This window comes from Dermacentor variabilis, chromosome 8 (assembly GCF_050947875.1).
Source record: "Dermacentor variabilis isolate Ectoservices chromosome 8, ASM5094787v1, whole genome shotgun sequence".
NCBI classification, from domain to species: Eukaryota; Metazoa; Arthropoda; class Arachnida; order Ixodida; family Ixodidae; genus Dermacentor; species Dermacentor variabilis.
The window spans coordinates 128,798,710-128,812,282 of NC_134575.1; the positions used below are offsets into that span (position 1 = coordinate 128,798,710).

At 45.0% G+C, this 13,573-nt stretch overlaps 1 protein-coding gene across 3 annotated transcripts in view; it reads right to left on the bottom strand.

Annotated features, from left to right (window-relative positions):
* Nucleotides 1-13,573, bottom strand: part of LOC142590582 (uncharacterized) — a 123,886-nt gene that overhangs the window by 6,606 nt on the left and 103,707 nt on the right. For 2 of the 3 annotated variants that reach the window (XM_075702887.1, XM_075702889.1), the window contains one exon: nucleotides 7,148-7,177. The exons of the other annotated variant lie outside the window; for it this stretch is intronic. In XM_075702887.1, the coding sequence (XP_075559002.1) occupies nucleotides 7,148-7,177 (30 nt within the window). The remainder of the gene's footprint in view (nucleotides 1-7,147; nucleotides 7,178-13,573) is intronic. 3 annotated transcript variants of the gene reach the window in all.

Here is a 13,573-nt window from a genome sequence, read left to right on the forward strand (position 1 = left end):
TGAGAAAAGAATGCTTTTGCATGCTGGTGGGCGTGGACTGCAGTGCAAGATAGACTAAATCCCTCCAATAAAGCGTAAATGGGACCTGCACTGCTGTATTCTTTTCACATTAACTTTTTGGCGGTTTTGCATCCGGATTTGTTCCGAGTATTAGCCTATAGTTCCTGACAACTATGCCTTGTGAAACCCTGTGTTACAGACATAACTGTTGTTGGTCGGATTACAGTCGAACCCAACTATACCAAAGCCATTTGCAAAAAATTATCCCACACATTAAACAATTTCTGAACATTGCAGAGTTACAACGAGAATACTGTCAAACCACAATGCAACAAACTTCAATAAAATGAAATTCTCTATATAATGAAGTATTTAACTTATTATAACTTGTCTGTAGAACACCAGGTATTTTAAACCTCAATATAATGAAATTTGACAGCTGCCATATAGGAATACTCATCTGCGTGCACGGCAGTTCCCATCTTTTGATGGAAACTGCCGTGCATGCAGATGGTCGAACGATTGAATTACGTGTGGCTGCTTGCCAACACACCTCTCAAATTGTATGCTATGGAGCAGAGAGCAGCCGCCGAAGCAGAATATTGTAGCAGCAAGACCTTCTCACTTGCGATATTCCATATACAGTTCAAGTGCAATAAGATTTTATCGTGGTGTGCGCGTTTCATGCTGTCGGCAAGACGATGAGAGCCAAGAGAGATAGTGGCTTGATGTGTGCCATCTTCCTGTGCAAGCAAGGTGAAAGGCTGGTGGGAAGCGAGTGTGGTTATGTGATCAAGCATGCGCTGGTGGGGTGGTGGGGAGGCTTGTGAGCACGTGCCCCTGTCTCTAGCCCGGTTGTGGCTGCACATGACTGTTGGCATAAAGGCCTGCACACCGTATCTTGAGATAATCTCTGGCAGGTGCAAAGCTTAGGCCATGGCTTAAAGGGACACTAAAGGTTACCAGAAACTCAAGTTAAAGTGGTAGAGCAATGTTCTAGAACGTCTAAGGCGTCAATCTAATCGCGAACAGAGCTTTAGTAACCGAGAAATTGAGGTAAATGCATGACACGATTTGAGACCCCCCAGCGACATTCCGGTACTAGCCCGATGACGAAAGGACTCCTCATAATTTGTGTTACTAATACTCAACTACTCGTATTAAAAATATCATTTCGTTCGATTATAAGACGGAAAAAAATGCTACTTGTCTACGTCTATTCGATTCTAAGAAAAAATAACATTTTGACGTTACCCTTCAGTAATATGAGTGTTCGAAAGGTTTCGTTTTCGCTCGACTCTGCGCGCTCGACTCTGCGCCGCGCACGCTTTGGAGTTTCAGTAGTTTCGTTATCGCGTCGTGCTGTGAGGGTTCTGCTGGCTCGCGAAACTTTCATTTGGAACAAGCAGCGAAAATGCCACGTCCATGTGATGTCGCGGGAAGCCCTCGTTGCTTTCCCGCTCCGGAGAGCCGGTGTCGAGGCCGCCGTCGTAGTACGCAACGACGCCGGCAGTGCGAGCCCTCAGCAGCAGGTCGCGCTCGTCGGTGCTCAAATCGCTGAAGTTGAGCCCACCATCGCGAGCCAATCTGTAGGTGTCAGGGTCCATTGCGACGAGCGTCGAAGTTAGCGTCATAGAATGAAGTACCAGCTTATGGGCGTCTTGCGCTGGAGTTTGAGGTATAGTAGCGGCGCCTGGTGGCGGTGCGGGAAACGACATCTGGGTCGTGCCAGCTTGGGTCGTATTGAGCCCTGGCTGTGGCGAAGCACGTTTCTAGGCCGAGTTTTGCGTCGATTCGCACATTTTTATGCCCTGTTGCGAGTGCGAAAAGGCTCGTCGCTTCTCATAGACCACGCCGACCACACTGCGAGCTCGCCGCAGCCTATAGTTTAACGAAAACGGACTCTCCGTGTGCCGTGGGAGGTAATGTGGGACGTATTTCGTTTCTCCTTCCGCTAGCCACCATATACTCCCGCTTTCGCTCTGCTGTCGGCTCTGTCTTGGCTCTGTTTCTGGCCGCGCGTTCGCGTTTTGCGCAGAAAAGCCGTAGCGCCGTCTGCGGACGCCGTTCTACTCACCGATGGCGCAACGTCACTATGAGACCATGATGTCAGTACTCCTCGATCGGAGGGCGGGCGATTTGAACTGCGCTAGAGGTACGCGGACGCTTCAGAACGCATTTTCTCTTAAAATAAGTCTCTCCTTGGCACGAAACAAGCGTTTCGAGGTTTCTGTGATGGTATTTCAACAGTTTACGTTGACTTAATAGTAACCTTTAGTGTCCCTTTAATGTGTACAGTCTTGCTGCACATCAACTGGTGTTCGCGCAATGTCGAGTTTCGGAGGTGCGTTGCTATCAGAGGCAGCTGAAGCGTTCACTCTCTTTTGCGCACGCTTTTCATGTTAGCATCATCCTACTGCGGGTGACACTATCAGCCACGTGGCAGTGTGGATACGAAAGCATCGCAGGCTTCGCTTTGTACGGCCGATGTGAAGATATCGTTGGCAAGACATGAAACCGTACCTTTGGTCGCTGACTCTCAATCAACAAAATTACATGTTTTCCTTGTTGAAAATTTTTTTTCTAGATTTACTGGTACTTTGCAAAATTTTCTGCCCCTTTCGTGCAATAAAAATCTGTCAGCGACTGTACTTATATATAAATGGTCAAACTTCAATTTAATGAAATTTCTATACAAGTAAATTGCCAATTGTACTGGCTTCATTATATTAAGGTTTAACTGTAACAGCAAAAAGGTACTGTACATTTAACAAAAATAGCAGGCACTGCTGATATATCGAAATTCAAACAGCGCAAAACTGCCCCATAAGTTGGCTTTCACGTGTGGCAAAAGCCACGGCCTCAGAAAATTCCTGTTTTTATTGCGAGTTCGACATATATGGGTCTGATTGTATACAACACCCGGATTATACAATGTTTTCGCTCAGCCCTGAGAAAATTGTATAATCAGAGTTCCGCTGTACTAGGCAGATGTCTCTTCACGGTGTCTTGGCTCACTGAGAAAGACATCAACCACAGGTGTGCAAATAGTGGAAACTTCTGTATAACGAATGAAATAATGCCCTATTTCCTATTTGATACAGTGTTCAAACTATTCGTAAATACAGATACTTTTCAAATAGTTATTAAATATCTAAGATTGCCAACTGTGCGCGATCAAGCATGAAATTGGAGCACAAGTCTGATAAATTAAATTGATGCAGTCATAGTAGATAGAGATACGAAAAGTTTAGTTGTGCAGAATGCCACGGCTAACTCATTATCATTCATGGTTGAATACTGGGGTTTTACGTGCCGATACCATGAGTTGATTATGAGGCACGGCATAGTCGGGGACTCCAGATTAATTTTGACTACCAGGGGATCTTTAACGTGCCTCCGATGCATGAGACAAGGACGTTTATGCATTTTGCCCCCATCTAAATGCGACCGCCATGGTTGGCATTTGATCCTGCGACCTCATGATTAGCAGTGCAACACCACAGCTGGTAAGCCACTGTGGAGGATTATCATTCATGGTCGCCAATGACTCCCAAGTATACAAATAAACTAAGGGTGTGCGAACACCTGAACATCACCAAACTGAATAGCGAACATTTGAATAATTCGATTTTTTGAATATTCAATATATTCAACTTGGAGACCCACACAGAGCCACATGTACTCGTACCGTATTTACACGATTGTAAGTCGACCACTTCTTTAAAATTTGAAAATCTGAAGTGGGAGGTCGACTTACAATCGAAACCAAAACGTGGCACTGCCAAAAAAGTGAGACCAACGGGAGCTACAACGCAGTTACAATTTTATGTTTGCGCTATGGCCTTACCCGTAGCTTTTCGCTGTCCCGCGTGTTTGTTAGCTTTTCGGAAGGATTTTTTCAACATTTTCGAGAGTTTTACAGTGCACACAACACTCATGAAGGGGTGTCGATAGTTGATGGAAGCGCCGCTGTTCCATTTGAGGTGGCACCCTCAGAACGGCGGCGCTTGCGGGGAGCATCGGTAGTTTATGGAAGAGCAGACACCGCTCGTGGGTTTCTCTTTGCCTGTTTACGAGAGGCATTGGTTTGACACGTTCCACTTGACTGCCGCCTAGGTGCTACTTCTATGCTTCCTCAGTTGTCACGAGTGCTCTAGGCCCACTAATCATTCGGCACTCATTCACAGCAGCGTTCAAGAGGGCTGCCATCCTTTATGCCAAAGAAACAAATCACTGCGCAGCAGGCCGCAAGTTCGATGTTTCTGAACGGGTGGTGCGAGAGTGGCGACTGCAACGAAGCGAAATTTTCACCTGTGATGGCAAGTGAGGAATTTCCCACGTCACGAAGTCTGGACACTTTCCGGAGCTGTAGGCCAAGCTTGCGGTGTATGTAGCTGAAATGCGCGGTCACTGCCAGTGAAGTGCGACATGGTCATGAAACAAGCCCGGATCTTCGCCATTTAAGGACCTGCTCCTCTGTGAGTACAATGAGTGGCTGGCGGCAGAAGACCCCAAAATTATGCCAACCGGACCTGTCAAAAGAGCCTCCCTGACGGCTGCATGTGGTTGGGTACATTCAGCGTGGGCTGCTGTTCCACAAGATGTGGTGGTGCGGTCGTTTGCCAAATGTGAAATTTCGCGGGACGACGACGGGCTGTGGGACCGTAGCAACGATGACGATGGCAGCACTAGTGAAGATGAGCAGTCCAGTGATTATGTCAGTTGCTAATAAATTTTCATTATCGAATACGCCCTCGGGTATGCTCTCCCCCCCCCTCCTTTTTTTTTCCTGTCACGCGATATGGGGGGGGGGGGGGACTTACATTCGAGTCGACTTACAATCATGTACATACGCCTCATGTACTCGAAGCCAGGCAAGTGAATGCTTTACTTCGTTCTTGGCACAAAATGAGCGCTGAGCAAGCAGCCAACTTCGTCACTGCCAGTGCTCCTCAACGTCGGCCAAATGCAGGAATTGCACACAGCAGCACCACGTCAGCCGGGGCTGCCTGTCGGTACTAGGTTCGTCCATGGCAACAGGACCGATCGAAACAACGTGACATGGGCAGGGGAACGGCAACAACAGCAGTGCGTATTTGGTTAAGTTCAAAGGTCGGGCCGATTAGCTGCCTATAGATGCACAGATTGTGTTGGATACAAGGTGACAAACTCCGTGCCATTCCAACAGCTGTCGATCTAACCCGCAAGTGTTATCTTGGGATTGTGGCAAGCATATCGCGATGGCTTTCAGCCCGTTACCACATCCATCTGAAGCGCTGCTTCATTGGGCATGGAAAACTAAGGTTACAGCTTGGCGCCGCATCGACGCAGTTCTGTTCGAAGTAGCCACGTGACACTTGGAAGGTTGAAAAACCACCTCGCACATGAAAGCAAGTGCATGGGATAGCAACAAAGTTGTTCACGGCTGTCACCTTTGGGACAGATGCCGTTCGTAGAAGCACATCGGTCTCTTTTTAGCAGGGAAGAAGTTTGGGCATGTTGGTGGGATACATACAGACTGGGATACATAGCGCAAAAAATGACACAGGGACAAGCAGGAACACAGGACGAGCGCAGGTCTCTTTTTGTAGCTTTGAGCAACACGTCACAAGGTTAGCTTTGGATTAACACAGTGAGTGCAAAGTGTGACGACCCAGTTTCATGCATTCGCACGGATGGCGGATACACAATGGGGGGAGGGGAGGATGCCACGCAAACTTGCCGTCACACTCCAGATTTTTTAATCTTTGACTGATGGTTAATAACACCGAACCAGCCAACGAAATATAGCGGACAGCACCTCTTCTTCAGCGTCCGCACTGGCTACATGCAGAACGGTGATAAAGTCATGTGATGCGCAGTCGTTTCATATGCCGCGCAGATTGGCCATACGGTAACCAACTTGGCATAAATTCAGGATAGCATTTCTGTCCTTCGGAGAACAAACTGGAAAGTAAAACTGTCTATGCAATAAATAAATGATTGCTGCAAAACACAGGTCCACCATTAAACTGAGAGCTTCAATGGTAATCAGTACAACATAATGTCACTAATTCGTTAGGTTCAGAGGGGAAAAAAGCACTTGATTGTATTGAATATAAAATTATCCATAAAAAACATGTTTCCAGCTTTAATCAGTGCTGGCATACTAATTTGGTGTTCCGTTTAATAAGGGCAGACTCTACTGTATGTCTTGATTTCTAAGTACCTGAGTTACCGATAGCTTGCTTCCTTCTTGTGCGATGCTATGAGACTCCTGAGCATGTGCAGCACCGTAATTTCTTACCCAATATATGCAAGCATCAAATTTTGTGGAAAATGTTGCAATATCTGATTCATTATTCGGGTTTTCCTTCTTGACTCAATTATATATTCGATTTTAAATCTACGATTTAGTATTCACACACCTGTAAAATAAGCCGTTCATCGCATAGAGTTGTGTAAGAGCCATAACCCCGAAATTTGGAAAAAATATTTACAACAGAGAAGCAATCGTGTTCGGTATTCGATGCCGTGCGCGCCCAGCGGCGAATTTTCGCGCACTGTGTACTTTTGCATGCCGCTATTACATGGCAAGAGCTGGGAGGGTATTCTGTAAGTGCCCACCGAGTGGACATGTCCATTTCGTCTGCTGCTGAATTTCTGATTGGCTGGGCTGGGGTACAACACGCCAGAAGGAGACGGGCGCCTTCAGTCAATCAGCACTTCAGCAGCAGACGAAATGGACGTGTCCACTCGGTGGGCACTTACAGTATAGCCCCTCTGGGGTGTGCACAAGATCTGGGGTGCGCACAAGCCACCGGCTGGGCCGGCACCATTTTGACCAAAAGGTTTGGTCCCGTGTAAGGACCACACCTCGTCAAAATTGTAAAAACAAAAGTGCGGCCCTTACGCGAGTCTATATGGTATTTGCTCCTCATGGGACCCATTCCTGCTTTTACTAACCAATGCTTCATGATGAGCCACGTATTGACAGAAACTTCATAATGACGTGATACAGTACATTTACCAAATGCACTGTATCATTCATGTTTTATTTCCTGCCATATGTGTATATCTGCTTCGTGTCGATTGCAAGTATCATTGCTGAAATTATGCAAACCTGTTTTTACTGCCATTTGTGAGTGTGTAATATATGCCCAACCTGTAAAAATCCAACTGGGATTGACAGTATCTGAAATAAATAAAAATAAAAAACCTCAATATAGTGAACATGAATATAACAAATTACCGCATATAACGAAGTCAATAAAAAACTGTTTTGGCACTGTTAGTGTAACCAATATATACTTAGGACAAATATCGCATACAGTGAAGCTATTTTTGTGTTACATGCAACTTTGTTATGACAAGGTTCGACTGTACTAGAATGTGAAGATCGTTTTGTACGAGGGCAAATGAAAAAATAGAGGTAATTTTCCCATAACATCTCTATTTCTACACAGAAAGGAGAACCACACATATAAACTTCTCCTGATATGTTCCCTGCACCGAAATTGTAAAAGCAATGGCATTGCACGCAACCCGGTAAAGTGGGTTGCAAACGCGAATGGTTGATCTATCGGCCCATATTGCTAACCTATCGCTTACATGTGGAATTTTTCCTGAAGTGATAAATCTTGCACGCATAACCCTAGTTTACAGGGGCAGTGGGGAGCAAGTTTTGAAATTATCGGCTAATATCTGTTTTAAACATGTTTTCTGAAGTGATCAAAGATATAATCTATGAAGAGTATGGCTTTCAGAAAAATAAATCAGCCAATGTAGACCGATTATATATAAAAGATAAAATTATTGCCAATATAAAACAAAAACTTCTTACATTGGAATTATTCATAGACCTTAAGAAAGCATTTGATTGCATCAACTATGAAATCTTGTTAAACTAAATTGGAAAAATAAATAACAGTTAAACGCAGCGAAGACAACATATATTATTTTATGGCCATGGAACAAAAAACTTGCACTTGAACTAAGCATTACTTATAAAAGAACATAACTAAAAAAAACTGCCAACCAAAAGTTTTTAGGAGTATGGTTCCATGAAGAGCTTTCTAGGAATGCACACGTTAATAACCTTAGCACCGAGCTCTAAAAAATTGCCGGGTAATGCACAGAACAGCACACTGGTAATATCGAACTGGCTCGAAGAACAACTGTACAGTGCATTTATTAGAAATTAGGCTATGGCACTCTGATATGGGGAACGACAACAAAAATAAATTATAAGAACCTAATCATATTACAGAAACAAATACTTCGAATTTATGCAAACTATTGAGGACTTTTTTTAAATTTACACGGAGCTCCATTGTTCTCCCTGTACTCTATGTTCAGGGCTGACCTGACCTGCTACATGAAGGTCCTATGCTACATCCAGCCAGGTAAAGGCGCCGCAATCTATGTCAATGTGGAAACAACAACTCACCACAACATGGATAATAATGGAGTGTGACTGGGCCAAGGACAAGAAGGAGCCCAAAGCTACATCAGAAGCACTAAAACCATTACAATGAAAGCGCTCACCATTACAGCTTTCTACATATCACAAGATACACACCGACAACAAGAACGAACTATGGGAAACAGACATTTTTCAGACTACAGTGATTCTTAACATGAACAACTTAATCCAATTTAATTGCTCAAAATGGGCGTTTAAAAAGCAAATGAAGGAAACATTAATTAGAGAGTGTGTATGTATTGCACGACGAAGACAGTGCATATGTTCTTATTGACCTTTGCACCGGAAGCCTCGAACCAGAGAGTGGGAAACGGATATAAGGTCCCCGGTAGCGAGAGTAGCTAGCGCCTCATAGTTGCCATCTCTTGCTGGACTGTCACGCGTGCAGTTCCCGCATTGGCTGCACAACGTTTTCGCGATTTTATGCTTATCCGCACAGGCTATGCGAATGTCTGGGCAGCACTGCGCTGTGTACGGTTGTGCGAACAATCAGAAGAAGTGCAATGCAGCAAGTGCAGTGCAGCACGCACAATGTTCTGCAAGAGGACTGCGGCTGCATCATGTACCTGTTGTATCGGTTTCCTTGCGACGCGGTACTGAAGCATCGCTGGATTAGCTCTGTAAATTGTAAGGGATTCCTCCCTTCGGAGTCGTCGCGCATCTGCTCCATTCATTTTATCGACGGGAAGCGGACATCTGAGAATCCAGAGCCAATGCTTCAGCTCGGATACGCGAGGTAGGTAAGATACGCTGTGTGCGTCTCTATCGTCAGCCCCTAATGTTTAGATGGGCTATAAATATGCAAATATGAACCAACAAGGTCAATTAAGTTTTGGCCTTGTTGGGTCTTTTTTTTTTTTATTGAAATGAAAATAAAAGAAAGAGATGTAGTCACCTTACAGTGGTGACGGCTACTCCTTTTCTCATAGCAGAAACAACAATATCAAAAAATAATATAGAAAAGTGAAAACAAATTATGAAAAAAAAAATCACTTCATAGGCTGAGAAAGCCACAGCACAGTCCTATACGCCTATGAACATCACAGTGTAAAAGTCAATTGCAAGTTGCACCACAATGAGTTCGTAAACAGTCACAAACACACACAAACGGCCATAACGTAGACTAAGATGAGCATATAGACAGATGAAGAATTACAGTGTTAAAATATTTCATGCACAACAACAAAAAATGTATAACACGTAATATACAAGCACTAATAATTACAAATAATAGAAGAATGTTTTAGTGACATCGTGCGATTATTCAATGCAATGCCTAGTATTTGTTGAGGGCGCCTGTGTCTGCATAAAAATGTTCAATTGCGTTCAAAGCTTTTCGTTGTGCTATTTTTGATGGCCATGGGCCCAGCAATCTTGCAAGTGAGAGAGGCCGGTGAGGATCGATGAAGTGTAGCTCTTGTTCTAGCTGCTGTCTTTGTATCTCGTATATGGGGCATTCGAGGAGTAGATGGCGAACATCCTCATCGTCGTGGCCACAGGAGCAAGCCGGGGAAGGAGCCCGTTTGATGCGATGTCGGCTCACGGCGGCAAGCCGACAGTGGCTGACGTCGACGCCATTCCGCAATCGCACGGACTGATTCACAGCCACGGGTGCTCAAAATAGGAAAGCATTTGCCGTAATGCATAAAGCGACACCTCTCAACACTGGTGATACTTGCACTAAAGGTCCAAAACGACGCTGAGGTGACTTAAGATAGAGAGAATCATGGGTGAAAGCAGCTGCAGCGCTGAGCTGACGCTTCCCAGCGCCATCTGGCAGTCGCGTGCAGTCGTACGGCCGCTGCCAGCAGGAAAGTTTCCGTCTCGATGCGTAGCCGATGCTTCTCGACACTGGTGAGAATAGCATGAAAGTGGCAAGACGACTCTGTGAAGGTCGAAGATAGGGAGATACGCAGATGCAAATTGCAACCAACGTTTTTAGATCTGTTTGTTGATAGCAACAGCAGCGCTGAGCCGGCTGAGGCTGAGCAACGACAGTCCAGTATGGCGTCGCCGCCAAGCAGACGCTAGGCGGCGCCAGTAGTCCAAATATGGTGGCGCCCGTGGAAGCCTCAGTGCAAAGGCCTATACTATAAGTGTTTGTGTGTGTGCGTGCACGTGTGTGTATGTGTGCACAGTCGAATCTCGATAAGTCAAACTTGAAGGGGCCCAAAAATGTGTTCGAATTAAAAAAAAGATTTGTTCTTGAAGTATTCGTGCACCATAGCACGAAGCACGAATGGTGCGAGTCATGGAATATAGCGGTGCGAAAGCACTCAGCAAGCGAGGACCACGAAACTGCCCCCGCCGACCCCCAATGCTTGCTTCCCAATAACGGCAGAAAACGAAAGTTCAAGGAGCGGTCTAAGCTGGCACCGGGCCGGCTGGGTGCAGAAACTGTCAAAGGTGAAGGAGTTGAGATGGAGGGTGAGGGGAGCATAGTTGGGAGGAAGGGGGGGAGGGAAGCAGATTTGCTTTCCTACCAGCTTGCTGGATGATGCAGGTTACCTCTGCCACCTTCTGCCACCGAAGCAATGGAGTTGCCTAGGCCGGAATGGGCCTCCACTGCTGCTTCCCTCGACATGCTCGTGTGCTTGACTGTGATAGCGTTAAGGGCCCCGTGTTGCAGAAAAACCGGCGTAGGTGTCTCGCATCTGGCGTCGGACATCGCTTCGGCAAAAAGAATTTCGAAACAAATTTCAAACCACACATACCCAACCACTCTTCTACCACCAAAGTTGCTCATACCTTGTCTTTCATTCTTTATAAAGTTATTCCTCGGAATGTTGGGAATGGCAGCATGCAAACAAATGTGATGGAAAGAAACACCAACAGCCCGTATCTTTTATGTTAGTTCTTCTCAGACTGAAATATAAAGTGTGAAACAATAACAGGATGTCAACCCATAGAAGAGGCCGCATTCCTACTAGAAAGGTTGCCTTCATGCGCCCTGCCAGCGTTTCCCAGTAAACATTATGGTTACATAAATTGCAGTTGTTGGGAAGCATGAAAACCAATCAGGGGTCTTTGAATGTTATCGCGTTCCACTCTTAAAGGAGAAGCTTAAGCGTCCTCCAAATTTTTTTCCTTCGTCTGCTGACAGATCGGCGCTGTGTTTACCTTCTTCGTCCTGTGTTCTTAACGAGAGTCATGTCTTATCAAGATGACAAAGTCGTTGCCGCTGATAATAATCATGTTGGTGTGCTCCCTTCTGTTGTGGCGTCGCTGCGTTCAAAAGAGAAGGAAAATCAGGTAGTGGGTGTCGCCTTGGTGCCTTGTATTCAGGGTCTGTCTGGTCACACAGAATCAGATATGGCGCAATGTCTCCAACAGCTTTTCCATCGGGGCGTCTCGGTTTAGATGCATCATTGTAAAAAAAAAAAAAGAAAGAAAAAGAAAGAAAGAAGAAGAATACAAGTGCGAGCGAGAGCTGACATGAGCAGACGGTAGCGCGAAACAAGCGGTCCGGCTGAACCAGACGCGAGTACGAAAAGAGTGGTCGGGCGGGTCTGCCTAATACCAATTTCTCGCATGTACATCCCTGTAGAGGCCACTTTTACTGGTCCTCCCTTCACTCACGGCTAGCTTGCCGCCGCAGCGAGCGTCAAAAACTCAACCCAGCACTGATCCCTCCTGCAGTGCACATTTTGCTGCTGGTGTGGCTGGAGCACTACAGCGCAACGCAGAAACAGTGACCTTGCCATTTGAGAGAGGGTAAAATTTCCGCCACTGGATTTTTTTTTTCTTCGCAGGTGGTGTTGAAGGGTTTCTCCTAAGTCTTTCCTCTATGGCGGTATCAGAGCAATGCTGGTCGGAGGCGCCACCGCATGATTTGGGGCACTGCTGAGAGCATTGTCGAAATGCACTATGTTCGAAATTTCCGTCGCAAATGCTTGCATGTTTGAATTACCGGGCATTTTCACCCATTGGAATACACATAAATTTGACAAGACCACGGTGTCCAAATGAACTGGAAGTTCGACGAATTAAACATGTTTGAATTAATGAGATTCAACTGTGCATGCGTGTGTGCATGTGTGGCTTTTGCTTTGTAGATGTAACAGTGTGACTTTTTCCTGTGGGAATGGTGATAATCAGTGTTTCTTTTATTTCTTTTTTTAAGTTTTTGTTTGAGCATACAAGTAGGGGTATGCGAATATTCGAAACTTTCAAATGACGAACCGTATAGTGCCCCATTCAATTCGTTCTTTGAATCAAATAGTCACAATTTGTAAATACTGTAGCGAAGAGAGACGCTTGTGGGTTCAGCGCTACTGGCTCTTAAACACTAGTGGGTCGAGCGTTCCTGCTCAGCAACGGCTCTCGTGCTTGGAAGCTGTGACTGCCCTGCCCATCGACGGGCGGCGAAATTGCGAATGAAGCGCCTGAAGTAGGAACACAAACCTACAAATATTCTTGTTAATATTTCAGAACGCCAACTGCACTCAAATAAACATAAAATAGGAGCAAAAGTGCGGTAAATTGTCACCCCAGCAGACATAGTATGCTCATAAAACACAAGAACTCGTGTAGTGGAGCAAACTATGTCACTTGTAGTCATGCTTTAAAGGCTGTACGGCTATCATTTGCACTTTCTGAAAAGCTGTGTGCATACGAATAAACAACTACTTTGCTTCTAATGCTCCATTTGTGCTTTTAATAAATTACACTTCATAGCATACCATGTAATGACAGAAACTTGGTAACCAATACTCTGATGTAAACATGGTTCTAAATTAACAGTGATAATGGCTATTTATTAATCGAAAACTATTCCATAGGTATTCTATATTCGATTCGCTACTGGCACTATTCTATTCGTATTTGATTCAGTGTTGACAATCACGATTAGCACACCCCTACATATGAGATTAGAAAATACAGTTAAACCTCAACATAACGAAGTCGGTAAAATCGGCAATTTGCTTCGTTACAATGAAATTTTGTTGTATTGAAATTCAACATTTTATGCTAATAAGTGAAGTCCCCGATCGATTTTGCTTACAAAGGGGTCACAGAATTTTCAGAATTATCGGGCAATCAAAAAAGGCCAACTTGAATGAGAAAACAATTTATTATAATGAATTTGGGAGTTGGCAATGAATG